The 22,365-nt window shown below is 45.4% G+C and overlaps 1 protein-coding gene across 7 annotated transcripts in view; it reads right to left on the bottom strand.

The window, feature by feature from the left end:
- The window catches only part of capn15 (calpain 15), a 277,686-nt gene that overhangs the window by 64,039 nt on the left and 191,282 nt on the right, over nucleotides 1-22,365 (bottom strand). For all 7 annotated transcript variants that reach the window (XM_072269206.1, XM_072269202.1, XM_072269199.1 and 4 more), the window contains one exon: nucleotides 20,253-21,786. In XM_072269206.1, coding sequence (XP_072125307.1) covers nucleotides 20,253-21,764 — 1,512 coding nt within the window. In that variant the 5' untranslated portion in view covers nucleotides 21,765-21,786. The remainder of the gene's footprint in view (nucleotides 1-20,252; nucleotides 21,787-22,365) is intronic.

The following is a 22,365-nucleotide window of genomic DNA, read 5'->3' as shown; positions in this document are numbered from 1 at the left end:
AAACGTATGATAATACATTTTGGTAAAAGGGACAATAGTGCAGACTATTATCTAAATGCGGAGAAGGTTCAAACTTCAGAGGTGCAGAGAGACTTAGGAGTCCTCGTGCAAGACTCCCAGAAGGTTAATTTACAGGTTGAGTCTGTGGTAAAGAAGGCAAATGCAATGTTGGAAATTATTTCAAGGGGAGTAGAATATAACAGTAAGGAGATAAGACACTAGTCAGGCCAGATGGAGTATTGTCAACAGTTTTGGGCCCCATACTCAGAAAGGATGTGTTGTCATTGGAGACAGTCCAGAGGAGGTTCACGAGGATGATTCTGGAAATGAAGGGGTTAACATACGAGGAGTGTTTGGCAGCTTTGGGCCTGTACTCACTGGATTTTAAAAGAATGTGGGGAGATCTTATTGAAGCCTACCAAATGTAGATAGGGTGGATGTGGAGAGGATGTTTCCTCTGGTGCGGGTATTCAGAACTTGAGGGCACAAACTCAAAATTGAGGGCGACTCTTTAGAACAGAGGTAAGGAGGAATTTTTTTAGCCAGAGAGTGGTGAATCTGTGGAATGCTCTGTCACAGACTGCAGTGGAGGCCAAGTCTGTGGGTACATTTAACGCGGAAGTTGATTGTTTCCTGATTGGATATGGCCAGAAGGCAGGTGTGTGGGGTTGAGTGGGATCCTGATTGGCCATGATGGAATGGCGGAGCAGATTCAATGGGCTGATTGGCCTAATTCTGTTTCTGCCTTATGGTCTTAATTTGCTAGTTGAGTCTGTGGTGAGGAAGGCAAATGCAATGTTAGCGTTTATTTTAAAAGGTTTTGAATATACTGTAAGAGCAAGGATGTAATGTTGAGGCCTCACTTGGAATATTGTGAGCAGTTTGGGCTCCTTGTCTTAGTAAGGATGTGCTGACACTGGAGAGGGTTCAAAGGAGGTTCAGGAAAATGATTCCAGCATTGAACAGCTTGCCATACGAAGAGTGTCAGATGGCTCTGGCCCTGTATTCACTAGAATTCAGAAGAATGAAGGGTGATCTCATTGAATCCTATTGAGTGGTTAAAGGTCTTGTGAGAGAGAATGTAGAGAGGATGTTTCCTATGGTGGGAGAGTCTAAGTTCAGAGGACACAGCCTCAGAATAGAGGGGCATCCTTTTAGAATGGAGATGAGAAGGAATTTCTTTAGCCAAAGATTGGTGAATCTGTGGAATTTGTTACCACAGACGGCTGTGGAGGCCAAGACTTTATGAATATTTAAGGTAGATACTTGATTGGTCAGGGCTTGTAGGGAAAGTCAGGAGACGGGACAGAGAGGAATTATGGATCCACCATGATGAAATGACGGAGCAGACTCAATTGGCCAAGTTTCTTTATCCTGCTCCTATACTTTGTGGTCTTATCTTCTAATACCAGCACATCCTTTCAAAGATACTCACATTTAGTTAAACATACAATGAAATGCTTCATCTGCATTTACAACCAACACAACCAGAGGATGTACGGGACAGCTGCAAGTGTTGCCACACATTCCGGCTCCAACATAGCATGCCCACCATGTTCAGCAGAAACTCAACAACAATAACAGGCCAAAATATACACAATACACCAAGTGTGGTCTGCCCTGTGCCTCTCCATTGTACATCCTTGCTTTCATAGTCTAGTCCTTTCGAAAAGCTGCCAAAACAACTTTATGATGCTGCATATGCACCATATTGTGCTATCAATCTTACACACATAAATTGACTGTATGTCCATAAAGTGACGCTAGACGCAGGGGTGTCTGTACATTAGGTGACTGATGGGAAATGGTAACGCAGTAATAGGGGTGTGGAGGGGTGGGTTAGTGGGTGGAGGTGTTGATCAGCCTTACTGCTTGGGGAAAGTCACTGTTCTTGAGTCTGGTGGTCCCGGTGTGGATGTTTGGTAGCCTCCTCCCTGATGGGAATGGGACAGAACCTATGGACTCACCTTTAAGAGCTCTTCATCTCATGCCCTCAATACTTATTATTATTATTATTTCTCTTTCTTTTTGTATTTTCAGTTTGTTCTCTTTTGCACATTGGTTCTACGCCCAGTTCACGCAGTCTTTCACTGATTCTATTATGGGCACTGGATTTATTGAGAATACTGGCATGAAAATGTACCCCAGGGTTGTATATGGTGACATATATGTACTTTGATATTAAATTTACTCTGAACTTTTTGACAAAACGTCCATGAACAGGAGGGGTGGGATGTTTCATGGTGTTACTGGCCCTTTACCGGCACCTTTCTGTGTCTATGTCCTTGATGGCAGGTAGGCTGATGCTGATGTTGATTGGGCAGTTTTGACTACCCGTTGTAGTCTTCCTGTCCGTCGCAGTGCAGTTTCTGTACCACACAGTGATGCCAATTGTTAGGATGCTCTCCACTGTGCATCGGTAAGATATGAGTATTGACATGGATAGCCCCCCAGAAAGGAGAGGCATTGGCCTGATTTCCTGGGACTATGAGGGGTTGAGCGAGATGGTCACTCCCTGATCGCAGTATCCACTGATGTAAAGAGGGGTGTGAGTGGTGTGAGTTGCCAGGCAAGGCATTAGAACTCCCATGACACTTTCTCTCTCCAGTACTACAAAACAACTACTCAATCACTTCATGAATTCTACACTGCCATCACAGAGAGCACCCTCACATCAGTCATTACTGTCTGGTTTAGTGCAGCGTCCCCTCACAGTGTACCAAAACCACGGTGAACCATCAGCTCAGCAGGAAAGGTCACTGGCTCCAGTCTACCTTCACGTCAGGATTTGCATGTGTCCCAGACAAAGAAGTGGACAGGAAAATCATTGTGGACACTACCCACCAGAAAACTGCCTTTTTCAAAAGCTCCTTCTGGAAAGCACTATTTGTGATTAGGCGAGGGTTAAATCGGTGGGTTGCTGGGCGATGCGGGTTGTTGGGCTGGAAGAGCCTTTTCTGCACAGTATCTCTGAATAAATAGATAAATAAATGTACTTGTCACTTGTACATCGAAACATACAGTGAACTGTGTCATTTGCATGATCAACCAACACTCCTAAGGATATTTAAACGCAAACAACAGGAATTCTGCAGATGCTGGAAATTCAAGCAACACACATCAAAGTTGCTGGTGAACGCAGCAGGCCAGGCAGCATCTCTAGGAAGAGGTGCAGTCGGCGTTTCAGGCTGAGACCCTTTGTCCTGAAACGTCGACTGCACGTCTTCCTAGAGATGCTGCCTGGCCTGCTGCGTTCACCAGCAACTTTGATGTGTGTTGCTCCTAAGGATATGCTGAGGCAGCCTACAAGGGTCACCACATGTTCCGGCACCAACATCGTCCACCAGCATGTTCAGCATAAAAACACAAACAACAATAAACACAAAATAAAACAAGACAACAACAGCAGAATGAGTTCCTTTTGTCAGGCCTCTGACCTCCAGACACAACCTAGGGGCTTTGATCTTTGGTCTTCTACCTCAGGAACAATACTTTGGCTTTGCTTCTGGACTTTTCACACTCTGGGTATCAACCCCAGGACCTGCTGATCATGGGTTTGACCTCTAGGCCTTGACCTCCAGACTTGCATAGACCTCTGACCCTTCAGGAACAGTTATTACCCCTCTACCATCAGGGTCCTGAACCAGTGTGCATAACTTCACTCACCTTAAACTCTGAACTGATACCACAAACTACAGACTCACTTTCAAAGACTCTACAACTCATGTTTTTATTTTTTTTATTTGTACCTTTATTTTCTTCTTTTGTACATTGCTTATTTGTTAATATTTGTTTCTGTATATTTTTTCATAAAATCTATTGTATTTTTCCTTTAATACCTGCAAGAAAAAAATCCCAAGTAAGTAGATCGTGACATATACACTACGAACTTTGATTATAAATTTACTTTGACAGTGTGTTTTTATCATGAAAGACAATAACTTTGGTTGCATCACCGTCTGGTGCAGAGGGGAGGGGGGGAGGATCTGAGGAGCTGCAGAAAGTTGTAATCTCAGTCAGCTCCATCTTGGGCACAGCATCAAGGACATCTTCAAAAGGTGTCAAATTTCATGACGTGTCAGTGGTATTAGACCTGATTCTGATAAACTCACTGGGTAACAAACAAGTTACATTTTGATTGGTGATAAGTTTGATGTAGGGTATTGAAGTAGGAGGTCTTTAGGATCCACTCTAACCCTGACGTGAATCAATCTACCTAGTAACATCCCCAACAGAATCAACAAACTCATTCGTACGGCCAGTGATGTTGTGGGGATGGAACTGGACGCTCTGACGGTGGTGTCTGAAAAGAGGATGCTGTCCAAGTTGCATGCCATCTTGGTCAATGTCTCCCATCCACTACATAATGTACTGGGTGGGCACAGGAGTACATTCAGCCAGAGACTCATTCCACCGAGATGCAACACAGAGCGTCATAGGAAGTCATTCCTGCCTGTGGCCATCAAACTTTACAACTCCTCCCTTGGAGGGTCATACACCCTGAGCCAATAGGCTGGCCCTGGACTTATTTCATAATTTCCTGGCATAATTTACATATTACTATTTAACTATTTATGGTTTTATTACTATTTATTATTTATGGTGCAACTGTAACGAAAACCGATTTCCCCCCGGATCAATACAGTATGACTATGACTATGACTAATTGTCTTATTACGGATATGTTCAGCTTAGTTTTTGGAATAATATTATTGATTCATGGCAATTGATTGCAACAGGAGACCTCGAATCTACGTTTGTACTTCGAGGTTCAACATTTTGTGGGTTCGGAGATGCTCTTCTGCACACTATTGTTGTTCCGTGTGGTCATCTGAGCTCCTGTCAGCTTGAACCAGTCTGGCCATTCCCCTCTGACCTCTGTCATTAACAAGGTGCTTTCACCCACACAACTGCCGCTCACTGGATGCTTTTTGTTTTACACCATTCTCTGTAGAATCTAGAGACTGTTGTTATGTGAAAATCCCAGGAGATCAGCAGTTTGAGATACTCTGGCACCAACAATCAAAGTCACTTCGATCACATTTCCTCCCCATTCTGATGTCTGGTCTGAACAACAACTGGACCTCTTGACCATGTCTGCATGCTCTTATGCATTGAGCTGCTGTCACGATTGGTTGATTAAATATTTGCATTAATGAGCAGGCACACAGGTGTATCTAATAAAGTGGACACTGAGTGTAATTTCCAGTTCAGTCCATCAAAAAAAGTGTAAAGCTTCATGAGACTAGCAGATTGCTCCAAAAATCAAGCTGATCCACTCTTATAATTGTGTCAAGAATAATTATAGTGACAGTTCGACTGTTCTTACATTATGCAACAGTACACACACATTGAGTGATTATGGTGCTCCAAGATCAATAGCAAACACTCCTGGGAGGAGGAGATGCTTTCATTCTAAACGCAAAGGCTTCCTAGCCCGTTCAGGGTAATTTTATTCCAATATCATTTTGGTTAGAACCACCAGCTGTACCTAATTAGGCAGTAAATCTACTAGAACATCAACGTCTCTATGTTGCCATTCAAGGCTTTTTAAGCAGGGAGACAGGATCAGGATCAGGTTTAATATCACCGGCTTATGTCGCAAAATCTGTTGTTTTGCGGCAGCAGTAGAATGCAACCCATAATAATTAAAAAACTATAAATTACAATGAGAAGTATCTCTACAAATTTTAAATTAAGTAAGTAGTGCAAAAGGAGAGGGAAGATAGTTAAGTATTTGATTGCCCACTGGGAAAGCTGATGGTGGATGAGGCGAACACTGTACCAATTTGCTTAGTATTCACAGTAAGTCCTGACTTTTCCTTCTATCGGTTAAAACAAAGTCCAGAGATTAAATCTTACCACTTAATCATTCAGTATACATGACAGCCAAATGCTTCACAAGAGATTTGGTGTCACCAAAGGTGCTAGCAAATTTCTAGAGATGTACCTTGGTGAGCCTTCTAACTGGTTGAAACACTACACAGGATCGGATAAGGTTGTAAACTCATCAGCTCCATCATGGGCACTAGGCTCCCCAGCACTGAGGACATCTTCACAGAGCGATAGCTCAAGAAGGCGGTATCCATCATTAAGGATCCTCACACCCAGGACATGCCCTCTTCTATCTGCTACCATCAGGGAGGAAGTACAGGAGCCTAAAGACACACACTCAATGTTTTAAAAACAGCTTCTTCCCCTCCGCCATCAGAACTCACAATGAACATTCCTCACTAGTTTTGCTCTGCTTAGTTAATCTTAGAAACAGATGCAGCAGAGACGGAGGAACTGAGAAAAGAGAATAGCATTCTTACAGGTAACACTCAATCTTCTCTCATCATCCTTTGCAACTCCTGCCATCTTCAACAGGATTCTACCACCAAACGAATCTTTACTACTCTGCCCCATCCTCCCCCCCCCGGTAACTCTTGGCTTTCCAGAATTGTGCTTTCCTCGTCGATTCATTCCTCCTTACTAATCTCCCTTCTGGCACAAGTGGAAAAATGCTGCACCAGCCAATTCACCTCCTCCTTCACTTCCATTCAGAGCCCCAAACAGTTTTTCCAGGTGACGCAACATTTCACTTGCCAATCTCTTGGGATTATCTACTGTATCCGGTGCTCCCGATAAGGCCTCCTCTACATAGGTGAGATTTGCCGTAGAGTGGGGAACCGCTTCATCGCACAACTTTGCTCTGTACACAACAAGCAGGACTTCCTGGTGGCCAACCATTTTAATTCCAATCCCATTTCTATTCTGACATGTCGGTCCATGGCCTCCTCTACTGCCATGAGGCCACTCTTAGGTTGGAGAAGCAACGTCTTAAATTCTGTTTGGGTAGCCTCCAGCCTGATGACATGAACATCAATTTCTCTAACTTCCAGTAATTTTCTCCCTTCCCCCTTCTCTCCATTTCCATTCCTCATTCTGGTTCCCCTCTCACCCCATCTCTTCTCCTCACTTGCCCATCACCTCCCCCCGATGCCTCTCCTCCTTTCCCCTCTCCCATGGTTCACTCTCCTCTTCTATCAGATTTCTTCTTCTCCAGACCTCTCAGTTTCCTGCACTCACCTATCATCAGCTTCTACTCCCTCTGCTCCTCTCCAGTAACCTCCTTACTCTAGCTTCTGCCCCCTTTCTCTCCAGTCCTGATGAAGGGTCTCAGCCCGAAATGTCAACTGCTTATTCCCCTCCACAGATGTTGCCTGACCTGCTGAGTTCCTCCAGCATTTTGTGTGTGTTGTTCTGAGTTATTATAACTGACATATGTTGTGAAATTTGCCGTGCAACAGGACAGTGAAAATTACTATAATTTATAAGAATATATTAAAATAGCAAATAAGAAGTACAAGAAGCAAGCAAAATCGTGAGGGAGTCTTCAGGGGTTTATGTGATGTTGGAGGGGAAGAAGCTGTTCACAATGGAAGTAGTTGACGGGGGGAATGGAAGTATTTGACGGGGGGAATGGAAGTATTTGGCAGAGGGGATGGAAGTATTTGGCAGAGGGGATGGAAGTATTTGACGGGGGGAATGGAAGTATTTGACAGAGGGGATGGAAGTATTTGGCAGAGGGGATGGAAGTATTGTTCACAATCAAGAACAATTCTACATTCTGGCTCTCACACTTGGCTACTTTGCCCTTCTGGGTATTGTCAGCAGTTTGAGTTCTCAGTTCTACCCCCCACCATAATGTGTTTTGGCAGCAGCTGAGGGTTAGTCACAGAGTCACAGAGATATACAGCTCAGGTTTAAGCGCATTCAGTCAAATACTTCATTCCACAGATATATATCAAAAACCTGATCGATGGTCTCACCGCTCCTGGGAAGAAATTCACTGAGTCTTTTGAAATGCTGTTGTTGCCAAGCAGGGAACAGTAATTAGGCGGTGAGACAAGGCTGCCTGAAGTTCATTTACTGACACAACACACTCATTGGAATCTTTTCCTTTACTATTTTGCTTTGCTCAGATCTAACTTCAAAACTGATACTGTGCCAAATAAAAAGCATATTACTCAGCACTTTTCAAATCTAATTTATTTATTTTATTTCGGGATACAGCACGGTGTAGGCTTTTCCAGCCCTTTTTGGCGCACTGCAAGCAATCCCCGTTTGACCCAATTCCCTATTTGACCCTAACCTAATCACAGGATGACTTACAATGACTAATAAACTTACCTGGTTCGTCTTCGGACTGTGGGAGAAATCCCACACATTCCACAGGGAAGACGTATAGAGACTCCTTACAAACGGCGCTGGAATTGAACTCCAAACTGTAATAGCATTGCACTAACCTCCACACTACCATGGTGCCCCAATATCCACCATCATTATCGCAAACCGCCTGCTTCAGCGAATAATTAACGTCTCTTACACTGCGGATAAGCTACTCGGGATGGATTGCTTGTTCTGGGGGTGATTACGCACTGTGATAAATTGCCTTTCCAGTTAATTTGACAGGGTATTACATCAATAGTAATGAAGCTTTGGCAGAGTCTGATGCAGCATGATCCAGTCGCAACAGAATTGCCAGAATTCTGATGCACAGTTAGCAAATACAAATTATCCAAGCTTGATAGACTACAGGCAAAGAAGCTAAAATCAAAGTGCTGTCATTTTCCTTGGGAGAGAAGACAAACCCTTTTACAAAGAGATTTGTTTCCTCTTAGTTCACAGGCAACAGCAACCGCAGGAATCAGAATCAGATTTATTATTTTTATTTAGAGAAACAGTGCGGAGCAGGTCCTACGTGCCCAACTGCCCAGTAACCCACCTATTTAGCACCGGCCTGATCACAGAACAATCTACAATGACCAATTACCCTACTAACCGGTACGTCTTTGGGCTGTGGGAGGAAACCAGAGTACCTGGAGGAATCCCACGAGGTCACAGGGAGAATGTACAAAATTCCGACGGTGCCGGAACTGAACACCAAACTCCCATGCCCCAAGCTGTAACACTAACCTGCCACACTACTGTGACAGTCACTGTACACCTGATGAAACCTTGTTGTTGGGTGGCAGTATGGCGCCACACATAAAAAACTACTACAGGTTACAAGAAAAAATATAATAAAGTAGTGCAAATAGAAAGAAGAAAAGAGTAGGGGTGTGTTGATGGACCCATTCAGAAATCTGATGGCACGGATGAAGCTGTTCCTAACATGTTGAGTGTGTGTCTTCAGGTTCCTGCACCTCCTCCCCAAGGTAGTAATGAGAAGAGGGCATGTCCTGGGTGATGAGGGTCCTTAACGATGGATGCTGACTTCCTGAGGCATTGTACTTTGAAGGTGTCCTTGATGGTGGGGAGATTAGTGCCCATGATGCAGCTGGCTGAGTTTACAATCCTTTGCAGCTTTTTCCAATCCTGTGCATTAGCTGATGGGTGCCAGGTGAGAGCGGTTTTTCCACGCAACAAAGCGACAAGAAGATCCTGTTAACCTGCTCAGTCCATGAGAGCGGGGAGGCTGGAATAAGTCTTAGCACGATGAAGAGGTAATGGACAAAGCAACTGACAATACCAATAACACTTGAACAGTAGAGCACTGAGGGGTGTGGTAGAACAGAGGGATCTGGGAATACAGAGCCATAATTCCTTCAAAGTGATGTCACAGATAGATAGGATCGTAAAGAAAGCTTTTGGCACATGGGCCTTCATAAATCAGAGAGCTGAGTACTGGAGTCGGGATGTTATGTTGAAGTTGTATAAGATGTTGGTGAGGCCTAATTTAGAGAATTGTGTGCAGTTTTAGTCACCTACCTACATGTCAATAAGATTGAAAGAGTGCAAAGAAAAGTTACAAGTCCGTAGCTGGACCCTGAGTTACAGAGAAAGGAACCTGGATTATTCATAAGGCAACAAAATATATGCTCGTCAATCCAGGCAGTATCCTGGTAAATTTGTCTTACACCCCCTCTTAAGCTTCCATGTTCTTCCTATAATGAAGCGACCATAACTAATCACAAGTGATCTAACCAGGGCTTTACGGAGCTGTAACATTACCTCACAGCTCTTCAACACAATCTCCCAACTCAAGAAAGCCAACACATCATACACCTTCATAAGCACCCTACCAATGTGCATGGCACTCCATGGGATCTATGAACTTGGACCCTAAGATTCCTCTGTTCCTCTGTTCTACACTGTGAATCTGCCACTAACTCTGTCCTCTGCCTTCATGATCAACCTTCCTAAGTGAATCACTTCACAATTTTCTGGGTTGATCTCCATCTGCCACTTCTTAACTTCCAGAGGACCGCTACTGTTAACATTGTTTATCAATGATTTGGATAATGGAATTGGTGGCTTTGTGGCAGAGTTTGTGGATGATACGAAGATAGGTGGAAGGGTAGGTAGTGCTGAGGAAGCAATGTGATTGCAGCTAAAACAAATTGTAAGAATGGGCTAAAAAGTGGCAGATGCAATACAATATTGGGAAATGGATGATAATGCATTTTGGTAAAAGGAACAATAGTGCGGACTATTGAAATGAATTGAATCGACTTTATTTCTTACATCCTTCACATACATGAGGAGGAAGAATCTTTACGTTACCTCTCCAACTAAATGTGCAATCATAGTAATTTATAATAAATAGAACAGTCAGTGTAATATAGAGTACACTCAAATCAGCGTGAGTTCATCAGTCTGATGGCCTGGCGGAAGAAGCTGTCCCGGAGCCTGTTAGTCCTGGCTTTTATGCTGCGGTACCGTTTCCCAGATGGTAGCAACTGGAATAGATTGTGGTCAGGGTGACTTGGGTCCCCAATGATCCTACGGACCCTTTTTACACACCTGTCTTTGTAAATGTCCTGAATCGTGGGAAGTTCACATCTACAGATGCACTGGGCTGTCAGCACCACTCTCTGCAGAGTCCTGTGATTGAAGGAAGTACAGTTCCCATACCAGGCAGTGATGCAGCCAGTCAGGATGCTCTCAATTGTGCCCCTATAGAAAGTTCTTAGGATTTGGGGGCCCATACCAAACTTCCTCAACCGTCTGAGGTGAAAGAGGCGCTGTTGTGCCTTTTTCATCACACAGCTGGTGTGTACAGACCACGTGAGGTCCTCAGTGATGTGGATGCTGAGGAACTTAAAGCTGTTCATCCTCTCAACCCCAGATCCATTGATAGGGGTTAGCCCGTCTCCATTCTTCCTGTAATCCACAACCAGCTCCTTCGTTTTTGTGATATTGAGGGAGAGGTTGTTTTCTTGACACCACTGTGTCAGAGAGATGACTTCTTCCCTGTAGGCCACCTCGTTATTGTTTGAGATAAGGTCAATCAATGTAGTGTCGTTGGCAAATTTAATTAGCAGATTGGAGCTGTGGGTGGCGATATATGTCATGGGTATACAGGGGGTAAAGGAGGGGACTCAGTACACAGCCCTGAGGGGCTCCTGTATTGAGAGTCAGAGGGTTGGAGGTGAGGGAGCCCACTCTTACAACCTGTTGGCGATCTGACAGGAAGTCTGGGATCCAGCTGCACAAGGCAGGGTCAAGGCCGAGGTCTCTGAGCTTCTTGTTGAGCCTGGTTGGAACTATGGTGTTGAATGCTGAACTGTAGTCCAAGAACAGCATTCTCACATAAGCATTTTTCTTCTCCAGATGTGTAAGGACGGTATTTAGAGCAGTGGCTATTGCATCATCTGTCAATCGGTTGTGGCTATTATCTAAATGGGGAGAAGATTCAAACATCAGAGGGACTTAGGAGTCCTCATGCAAGACTCCCAGAAGGTTAATTTACAGGCTGAGTCTGTGGTAAAGAAAGCAAATGAAATATTAGCATTTATTTCAAGGGAAATAGAATATAAAAACAAGGATATAAGGCTGAGGCTTTATAAGACACTAGTATTGTCAACAGTTTTGGGCCCCATACTTCAGAAAGGATGTGTTGTCATTGGACAGAGTCTAGATGAGGTTCACAAGGATAATTATGGGAATGAAGGGGTTAACATATGAGGAGTGTTTGGCCATAAGACGTATAGGAGCAGAATTAGGCCACTGGTAGTTTGCTCCCAGGTGCCAGGGTCCAGGATGTTTCTGATCACGTCCATGATATCCTGAAGTGGGAAGGAGAACAGCCAGAGGTCTTGGTACATATACAGTAGGTACCAATGACATAGGTAGGAAAAGAGAGGAGGTCCTGAAAACAGACTACAGGGAGTTAGGAAGGAAGTTGAGAAGCAGGATCTCAAAGGTAGTAATCTCGGGATTACTGCCTGTGCCACGTGATAGTGAGTATAGGAATAGAATGAGGTGGAGGATAAATGCGTGGCTGAGGGATTGGAGCAGGGGGCAGGGATTCAGATTTCTGGATCATTGGGACCTCTTTTGGGGCAGGCGTGACCTGTACAAAAAGAACAGGTTGCACTTGAATCCCAGGGGGACCAATATCCTGGTGGGGAGGTTTGCAAAGATTATTGGGGAGAGTTTAAACTAGGATTGCTGGGGGTTGGGAACCGAACTGAAGAGACGGAGGAAGAGGCGGTTGGCTCACAAATAGAGAAAGCTTGGAAACAGTGCGAGAGGGAGGATAGGCAGGTGATAGAGAAGGGACGCGCTCAGACCGATGGTTTGAGATGTGTCTGTTTTAATGCAAGGAGTATTATGAACAAAGCGGATGAGCTTAAGGCTTGGATCAGAACTTGGAGCTATGATGTTGTGGCCATTACAGAGATTTGGATGGCTGAGAGGCAGGAATGGTTACCTCGAGTGCCAGGCTTTAGATGTTTCAGAAAGGACAGAGAGGGAGGCAAAAAAGGTAGGGGCGTTTAATTGGAGTAAGGGGAAATATGAGGCTATCAGGCAGGAACTTGGAAGCATAAATTGTTACCTTCAAATTCTTCATATTTCCTAACTTGTTGAAGTAGTGAAATTGTTTCATTTTCATTCCCAGCCATTTCCGGCATGTCCAAGCTTCAATGCTTGAAACTGCAGTGAACAAAACACTTCTGGCTTGTCTTGCTGCTTATTTCTTGACAACTGTGACAAAAATGACCACTTTTTGAACAACAAACACACGCAACCGATGCTATTTTTTTTAAAAAAAAGTTCTTTCTAAGAACAGTGTAGTGTCTAACGGCTAAACAAGTGCACACAACTGACCCGAGTCAGAAACCGTTTGTCCACAGTCTCCTTCCCAACTAAGCAGCATAGTGTCCCAAAAAAACAAAGGGAATCCTGAATTTCCTGAATTAGTTTTCATCTTTAGGAGAAATAAACAGCTGCCCCGCTTAACCAACAGCCCAATGAACCCGAATGCAATGTATGACATTTCAGAGTATACACACAATCATTCAGAAGATGTTGGTCATTGTAAATTGTCCTGTGATTCGGTTAGGGTAATCGAGATCGTTGGGAGCTTCTGGGGCCAAGTGGCTCGAAGGGCAGGAAGGGCGTACTCCACTCTGTTTCCCTAAATAACAGGGGAGTGATTTACAGCTCACAGAAGATGCACGCACGACTTTACAGTTTTCTATGGAGCAACTAAAGAGATACTCAGGACTGCATCTGAATTTTAATTGGAAACTGACAAACATGATTTTTTAAAAAATCCTCCCTCGTGCATTTCACCAAAACCTGCAGGATGACATTTATTCACTGGGGCCCTGAGCAATTACCTTATCTCGAGGTGTAGTCAGAATGTGCTGTGGTAATTAACATGTGTAATTTTAACATTCAGAGCAAATTCTTGACACAAAACAAGAAAGTGGCTGATATTCCTGGGTCCCATAACTCACGTCAAAAGATGTAGGATGATAGCATCACCTGGCTGTGCACGCTGGATTCAGCTGTTCACTGCATAGAAGTAAAAGACATTACACTATTTGAAGATTAGCTTTTTCTGTCACATGTACATTGAAACATACAGTGAAATATGTCATTTGTATCAATGACCAACACAGTCCAGGGATGTGTTGGGGGGGGCAGTCAAATTAACATGCCACAGCTTACTAACCCTAACGTGTATGTCTTTGGAATGGTGAGGTATCACAGAGAGAATATACAAACTCGTTACAGAGAGTGGCAGGAAGTGAACCTGGACTGGCGATCGCAGGCAGCGCTGTACGGTGATTGTGCTAACCGTGGCGCGACTGTGCTGCCCCGGAAACAGGCCATTCGGCTCCACAGTCCATACTTCCAACATCAGCAACAGTGCAAAGACTGCAGCATCGGAGGAGGCATCAGGGACGGTTGGTGGTTACAGAATCAGAGTCACAGAGCCACTACAGCACAGCTGTACAGCCATTCGGCCCATCTAGTCCTACTCCCATCAACCCACACAGCCCTCCATAATCCCCCATCCATGTACTTATGCAAGCTTCTCTGAAATGTTGAACTCGAACTCACATCCACCACTTGTGCTGGCAGCTCGTTCCACACTCTCACCACCCTCTGAATGAAGAAGTTCGCCCTCAGGTTCCCCTTAAACAATTCACCTTTCACCCTTAACCGCTACAGAAAAAGCCTAGAGCTGAAAAGAACCTGCTTGCATTTACCTTATAGCTGCCCCTCTTAATTTTGTGAACTTCCATCAAATCTCCCCTCAATCCTGTTCAATCCTCCCGTACAACTCAGGTCCTGCCAACATCCCTCTAAACGTTCTCTGCACTCCTTCAATCTTTTTGATATCTTTCCTGCGGGCAGGTGACCAGAATTGCACACAATACTCTGAATTTGGTCTCTGGGTTAACAGAAGCAGAGTTTGTGTTACGTCACTCTCACACCAGGGTCAGCAGAGGGTGGGGATAAGGACAGTATCGTAAAGGCAATCTCTGTAAATCACTCCTTTGGAAAAGGACGGCATCAGAAAGTGGTTTATTCATCGGATCTTACAGTATTAGCTTTTCAAACATTACCAATCACCTGATGATATTTTTACAACTAAACCCTTAAATCCCTATGTCAAACATTGCAAAGCAGTTTTACAAACCTAAGTTTAGCTCTGAACTGCAGGACATCCTCTGGTACCGTACAACTGTCTCCATCCTGGTTTTTATTATTGTTGGAATATTATACATAACGTATGCTGGGACAGGACATAATAAGACAGTGACTTAATGTAAATGATGCCAAATGTTACTGTACAAATAAAAGCGGTACCAGCTCCACAAGGACCATGAGACCATAAGAATTAGGCCATTTGGCCCATCAAGTCTGCTCTGCCATTCAGTCATGGCTGATTCTTTTTTCCCCTCATCAGCCCCACTCCCCAGTCTTCTCTGTCTAACCTTTGATGCCAAGAATCTATCAACCTCCACCTTAAATACACCCAACGACCTGGCCTCCGCAGCTGCTTGTGGGAACAAATTCCACAAATTCAACAAATTCACCACCCTCTGGCTAATGAAATTTCTCCACATCTCTGTTTTAAATGGATGCCCCTCTAGCCTGAGGCTGTGCCCTCTTGTCCTAGACTCTCCCACCAAGGGAAACATCCTTCCCACATCTACCCTGCCTAGGCCTTTCAAAATTCAAAAGGTTTCAATGAGATCCTCCCTCATCCTTCTGAATTCCAGCAAGTACAGACCCAGAGTCATCAAATATTTCTTGTATGATAATACTTTCATTCCCGGAATCATCCTTCTGAAACTCCTCTGAACCCTCTCCAATGCCAAAACATCTTGTCTTCAGTGAGGAGCCCAAAACTGTTCACAATACTCGAGGTGAGGCTTCGCCAGTGCCTTATAAAGCCTCAGCATCACATCCCTGCTCTTGTATTCTAACCTTCCTCACCACTGTCTTAACCTGTGAGTTAACCCTTAGGGTGCACTGCACAAGGACTCCCAAGTCCCTTTTCACCTCAGATTTTTGGATTTTCTCCCCGTTTAGAAAATAGTCTGCACATTTATTTCTTCTACCAAAGTGCATGATTATGCATTTTCCAACATTGTATTTCATTTCCCATTCTCTTGCCCATTCTCCTAATCTGTCTAATTTCTTCTACAGACTACCTGTTTCCTCAGCACTATCTGCCCCTCCACCAACTTTCATATTATCTGCAAACGTGGCAGCAAAGCCACCTATTCCAACATCTAAATCATTTATACACAGCATAAAAAGAAGTGGTCCCAATACTGACCCCTGCGGAACACCACTAGTCACTGGCAGCCAGCTGGAAAAAGCTTCTTTTATTCCTTCTCGTTGCCTCCTACCAATCAGCCAACGCTCTAACCATGTTAGTAACTTTCCTGTAATACCATGGGCTCTTAACTTGGTAAGCAGCCTCATGTGTGGCACCTTGTGATAGGCCTTCTGGAAGTCAAAATACACAACATCCACTGCCTCCCCTTTATCTATCCTACTTGTAATCTCCTCAAAGAATTCCAGCAGGTTCATCAGGCAAGATTCTTCCTTAAGGAAATCATGCTGACTTTGTCCTATCTTGTCCTGTGTCACCAAGTACTCCATCACCTCATCCTTAACAATTGACTCTAACATCTTCCCAACCACTGAGGTCAGGCTAACTGGTCTATGATTTCCTTTCTGCTGCCTTCCTCCTTTTTTAAAGAGTGAGTAACATTTGCAATGTTCCAGTCCTCTAGCACTATGCCAGAGTCCAAATGATTTTTGAAAGATCATTGCTCATGCTGCCACAATCTCTAACGCTATCTCTTTCAGGACCCTAGGGTGCAGTTCGTCTGGTCCGGGTGACTTTTGTATCCTTAGGCCTTTCAGCTTTTTGAACACCTTCTCCCTTGTAATAGTAACTTCGCTCAATTCTCTTCCCTCACATGCTTCAAAATCTGGCACATGCCTAGTGTCTTCACAGTGAAGACTTATGCAAAATACTCATTTAGTTCATCTGCCATCTTCTTGGCCCTTGTTATTATCTTTCTGCCCTCATTATCCAGTGGTCCTATATCCCCTCTCATCTCTCTTTTATTTTTTACATTTTTGAAAAAGCTTTTACATTTTTACACTTTGATATTGTTTGTTGGCTTGCTTTCATATTTCATCTTTTTCCTTTAATGATTCTTTTAGTTGCTTTCTGTAGGTTTTTAAAAGCTTCCCAATCCTCCACCTGCCCACTAATTTTTACTTTGCTGTATGCCCTCTCTTTTACTTTTACATTAGGTTTGACTTCCCTTGTCAGCTGCGGTTGTACTATTTTGCCATTTGAGTATTTCTTCTTGTTTTGGAATACATCTATCCTGCACCTTCCTCATTTTTCCTAGAAACTCACACCATTGCTGCTCTGCTGACATCCCTGCCAGCATCTCCTTCCAATTTACTTTGGCCAACTCCTCTCTCATACCACTGTAATTTCCCTTACTCCACTGAAATACTGCTATGTCAGGCTTCACTTTCTCCGTCAGATTCCAATTGAACTCATTCACATTGCGATCACTGTCTCTTAAGGGAACTTTTACCTTAAGCTCCCTAATTATAGGCCCAACGACAAACTGCTCTAAAAAGCCAGCTGGTGTACATTCAACAAACTCACTCTCTTGAGATCCATTACCAACCTGATTTTCCCAATCGACCTGCATGTTGAAATTCCCCATGACCACCACAACTTTGCCCTTTTGACACGCTTTTTCTATTTCCCATTGTAATCTGTGGTTCACATCCCAGCTATCATTGAGAGGTCTGTATACAACTGCCATCAGGGTCCTCTTACCCTTGCAGTTTCTTCACTCAACTCAAAAGGATTCAACATCTTCAAGAAGGTGCCATCCACCATTAAGGATCTTCACCATCATTGAGGACATGGTATCTTCTCATTGCTACCATCAGGGAGGAGGGACAGGAGCCTGAAGATACACACTCGACGGCTTCTCCCCCTCCGTCATCAGATTTCTGAATGGACAATGAACACTACCTCAGTATTTTGCTCTCTTGTTGCACTGTTCCTTATTTTAACTGGTAGTAATTTTTAATGCATTGCACAGTACTGCTGCCAGAAAGCAACAAACTTCACGACATACAGAATGCCAGTGATTATAAACCTGTAGTTCATTCGTGGTTTCCCTGAGCTGCTGGCGCTGCCTCACACAGAACTCAGGAGCACAGTAACTCCGTTACCTTTGCATCATTAGGTCTCCATTTACGGACAGGGCTCTACCCCATAATCAGGGATAAAATACCTCAGAAACCCCACATTCCCTTCAACGTAGAAAATTATGTAGTGCTCTAGTTGGATGGCTTAAACTGATTAAAGCTAAATAAAGTTTGGTGAACAAGCCCAGAACAAGGAGAAATATCTTTGAAATTTTGCCAGGTCATACAGGAGTTGCATCGGGAAATATTTCACCACAAAGGGGGTTTCAGAAATCTGGAACACCCCAAGGAGCTGTGTGACATCAATTGAAAATATACCTACTGAGAGTGATGGATTTTATTGCTAGGCAATGGTATCAAGGATTATTGAAAAGATATATCTAACAAAATGACTTCTTTCTGTCCTTAGCTCTTGCAAATTAGAGAGATGTGCAAAGTACCATGGGTGTGTGCTGCACCATGCAAATCTGTTCATTTACAAGTCTATTACAGGCATAAAGTGTCCACTGTAAATGGTCGGATCTCCCTGTGACCAGCCCTTTCAATTCAACTTCTTGTTCCCATTCCGACACGTCGGTCCATGGCCTCCTCTATTTCCACAGAGGCCAGTCTCAGGTGGAGGAGCCACACCTCATATTCATGGGGGTCTGTGTGGCTCCCAACCTTACAGCATGAACACTGATTTTTCTAATTTCCAATAATCTCTCTCCTTCTCTCGTTTGCCATTCCTCATTCTGGTTCCCCTCTCACCTCTTCTCTTCTCCTCACCTGACCATCACCTCCTTCCCCCTTCTCTGTTTTCCATGGTCAGCGTCCTCTCCTTTCAGGTTTCTCTTTCCTTAGCCCTTTACCTGATCCACCTACCACCTCCCAGCATCTTACTACGTTCCCTCCCCCAGTCACCTCTCCCCTCACTTGGTCTAACCTATCAGCTGCCACCTTGTACTCCCCCTCCCCCCCACCCCACCTTTTCACTCTGGCTACAAACATCAGAAGTTCTGCAGACGCTGGAAATCCAAAGCAACTCACGCAAAATGCCGGAGAAATTCGGCAGGTCCGGCAGCACCTATGGAAAACAGTAACAGTCACCGTTTCGGGCCGAGACCCTTCATTAGGACTTCTGTCCCCTTCCTTTGCAGTCTTGAAGAAGGGTCTGGTTACAATGTTCCCTCCAATCTGCAATGACCAGTGTGCGCAAAGATCTTGTGCTGTGCAGATTTTTGCCCAGTGACAACATGTGTGCACTGGATTTTACATAGAGAGGTAATCATTTTAACTGTTATCAAAACACTGTCAATAAGAACTTTGACCTCCTCTGGGTTTGATCATTTTCACTCTCACTCATCTGCACTCTCACAAAATGTACGAAGCAGGCCTGGAGTGGGTAATGAAGGATTTTCCCGCCGCAGCTTTTGCACACTGTCCATATGTGATCTGTTTTCTAAATGATGTTTTAAAAGGTCAAGTTTCAAAATATTTCTTCCCACTTGCAAATTCTCCAGCAACTTTTGCATTGTGACAATACACACAGGTAACACCAGTTTCTCTACTGTACATAAATATTTCTCATAGCTGCACATTCCTGACCTCATGAGCTTTCAGTGTAGCAGTTTCTACTGTATCATTAAGCCATTCCACTTCAAATGAACCAGCAGTTCTTTTGCGCTTCACACTCTTTGCTCTTTGGAATTTGACGTGGTGAATCGGCAATTTCTTCAATAAAAACCATATAATAAACCAGTTGTAAAATCTGCAGACAAATCATCACGAACTCCACACTGCCAACAACATCCATATCAGAAACGGGAAAAAGAAATGTGATTGTGTACGATCATGAAATATAATCAACATGCCAACGAGGTAGAGGGTGACAAACTTTTGTGCGCAGTTTAAATTCTTTTGTGCGCGAGTAGCAAAAGATGTGTGCGTCTAGTTACTCCCCTCCATAAATGCAACCCACCCTCTCTCTCACTGCTGATTACCCACAGACCTTGTTCCACCTATCACTCACCAGCCCTTACCCACACCTCTTTATACTGGTAATCTCCCCCTTCCAGTCCCGGTGAAGTGAATCAGCCTGAAACACTGACTGTTTATTGCCCTCCATAGATGCTGCCTAACCAGCTGAACACCTCCAGCATTGTGGGTGTGTTGGTCTAAATAGTAGATACCCGTTTGGCAAGTTACAAGTGGTCACATATCATGGGGCTATACCTGCAGCAACATACACTCATAGTGAAAAGCAGTTTTACCTCCTGGCAGAACTTCACGATGTTCTCCCACAACTCTTTGGCCTCGCCTTCGTCCGTCTTCCTCCTCGCTTCCACCAGGATGCTTTCCCTCCTCTTCAGTGGCTTTGAGCCCTTCCTCAGGGTTAGGTACTGCTGCGGAGTGTGGCAGGCTGCACAGTGTTTTGCCTTCAGGTCATTGAGGAGAGTACAGGCGGGGCAGGACCACTCGTTGGACTTCTCCCGGGAGGAGGGCGGCAGCACTGGGAAGAGTTTGATGGGCTTCCGCACGGCCGGGGCCCTGCCCCCACACGAGGCGCAGGCTGTGCCACTGGAGCCCCTCTCCGCATTACAGTCCGGGCACCGCGGCCCTCGTTCCGCGTGGCCGTGCTCTTGGAAACCGTGCAGCTTCGAGGTACAGCAGGCAGTGCATTTCTGGACAGCAGTGGGGTTTTTCAGGGTGCACTTTGAGCAAGTCCAGGTGGTGAAGTCTGGACTGGAGGGAGTGAAGGGAGTGAACCGCACTGAATCCCCCGTTAGGTCTATGACGTCTCCACCTTTGCTGGTCCTGCAGGCTTCACATTTCGACACGGCTGCGGAATTAGCCTGGGAGCACGACGCACACTTCCACTGACTGGGCGAAGCCTCCATCTCCTCGTCCAAAACACTCAGCCGCTTGGGGCAAAAAAGTTCCTGGAGCTTTGCAGCAGGTTTCACTTGTCCCTGGGGTGCTCCCCTGGCCACTGGGACAGGGGGGCTGGAGGTAGGTGAGCTGCTGGCTATGGCAGGGGCCTCCGGAGCGGGAGGCTGGAACTTGGCAGCGGGTGGCACCTCCCTGCGGCTTCGCGGCACCGGATTATTCTGGATCAGCGGAGAGAGCGGGCTGACGACCGGTGACCGCGGGCTCTCGGCGTCGGCAGCCGTGCTGCGAATGGGGGACACGTCCGACTCCGCTAGGTCGCTGAGCTGAGCTGCCGTCGCCGTCACCGCCGGGCCTGACGGCAGCTGGAAGCCCGCCGGGGTCACCACCTCAGGCACCACCAGGGCTTCAGGCGGGATCTTGGGCAGAGAGAGCTTGCGGGGCCCTCCGCAGGCCGAGCACGAGTTCGCCGAGGGCGTGTTGTGAAGAGTACAGCGCTGACAGGCCCAGGCTTTGGAGGCGTCTGGCGCGGTCCCCTCGCTGCAGCCACCGCGGACGTCGCCGTTGACCAGTCTCCCGGCGGCATCCTGTGGGCAGGGGAGGCCGCGGTGTTCCACCGCTGCCAGCAGGCCCTTGGGGTGCCCGTTAGGCGCAGCCGCGGGAGGCGAGAGGGGGGTATGGGCCTGCAAGGAACCGCAGACGTCGCACTGGCTCTTGTTGACAGAATTCCTGAAGGTGCAGCGGGAGCAGGCCCACTGTGGCTCCTCGGTGCTGAGACGGAGAATATCGCTGAAGTCCGGCCTCTCCCGCGGTGCCTCACAGATGGAACACTGCCGCAGCACGCTGGGATTTAGGAAAGTACAGCGGGTACACGGCCACTCACTCGTTGTTGCCATGGCACCGGGCTCCTGAGAGGGACTGAAGGGAAAAAAGATATACCACAATTAATCAGCTGACTAGAACATCATTAATTATCGTAAAACACTCCTTCCCCACCTTTGTAAGGCACTTGTCAGACTACGTCTGGAGTATTGTAAGCAATTGTAGGCCTATATTGTTATAGAGCACTACAGCACAGAATAGGCTTTTTGGCCTATTTAGTCCGTGCTAAACTGTTCTTCGGCCTAATCTCATTGACCCACACCTGGACCATACCCCTCCCATCCATGTTCTGGAGGGTGGCAGGCTAGCATCATGGTTGGCGCAAGGCTTTACAACAGCAGCAATTGCCAGTTGGGGTTTGATTCTGCCACTGTCTGTAAGGAGTTTGTACGTTCTCCTCACGACCCTGTGGGTTTCCTCCGGATGCTCCGGTTTCATCCCACATTCCAAAGTCGTATGGGTTCAGGTAATTTGTGGGCAAGCTATGTAGGCATCGGAAGCATGATGACACTTGTGGGGCTGCCCCCAGCACATCCTTGGATTGTGTTGGCTGTTAAAACAAATGACACATTTCACTGTATGTTTCAAAGTACAGGTGACAAATAAAATCTTAAT

The sequence above is a fragment of the Mobula birostris genome, chromosome 9 (assembly GCF_030028105.1).
Source record: "Mobula birostris isolate sMobBir1 chromosome 9, sMobBir1.hap1, whole genome shotgun sequence".
Taxonomy (NCBI): Eukaryota; Metazoa; Chordata; class Chondrichthyes; order Myliobatiformes; family Myliobatidae; genus Mobula; species Mobula birostris.
The sequence above is the reverse complement of the archived record's forward strand: the minus strand, read 5'-3'. Positions and strand labels throughout refer to the sequence as shown.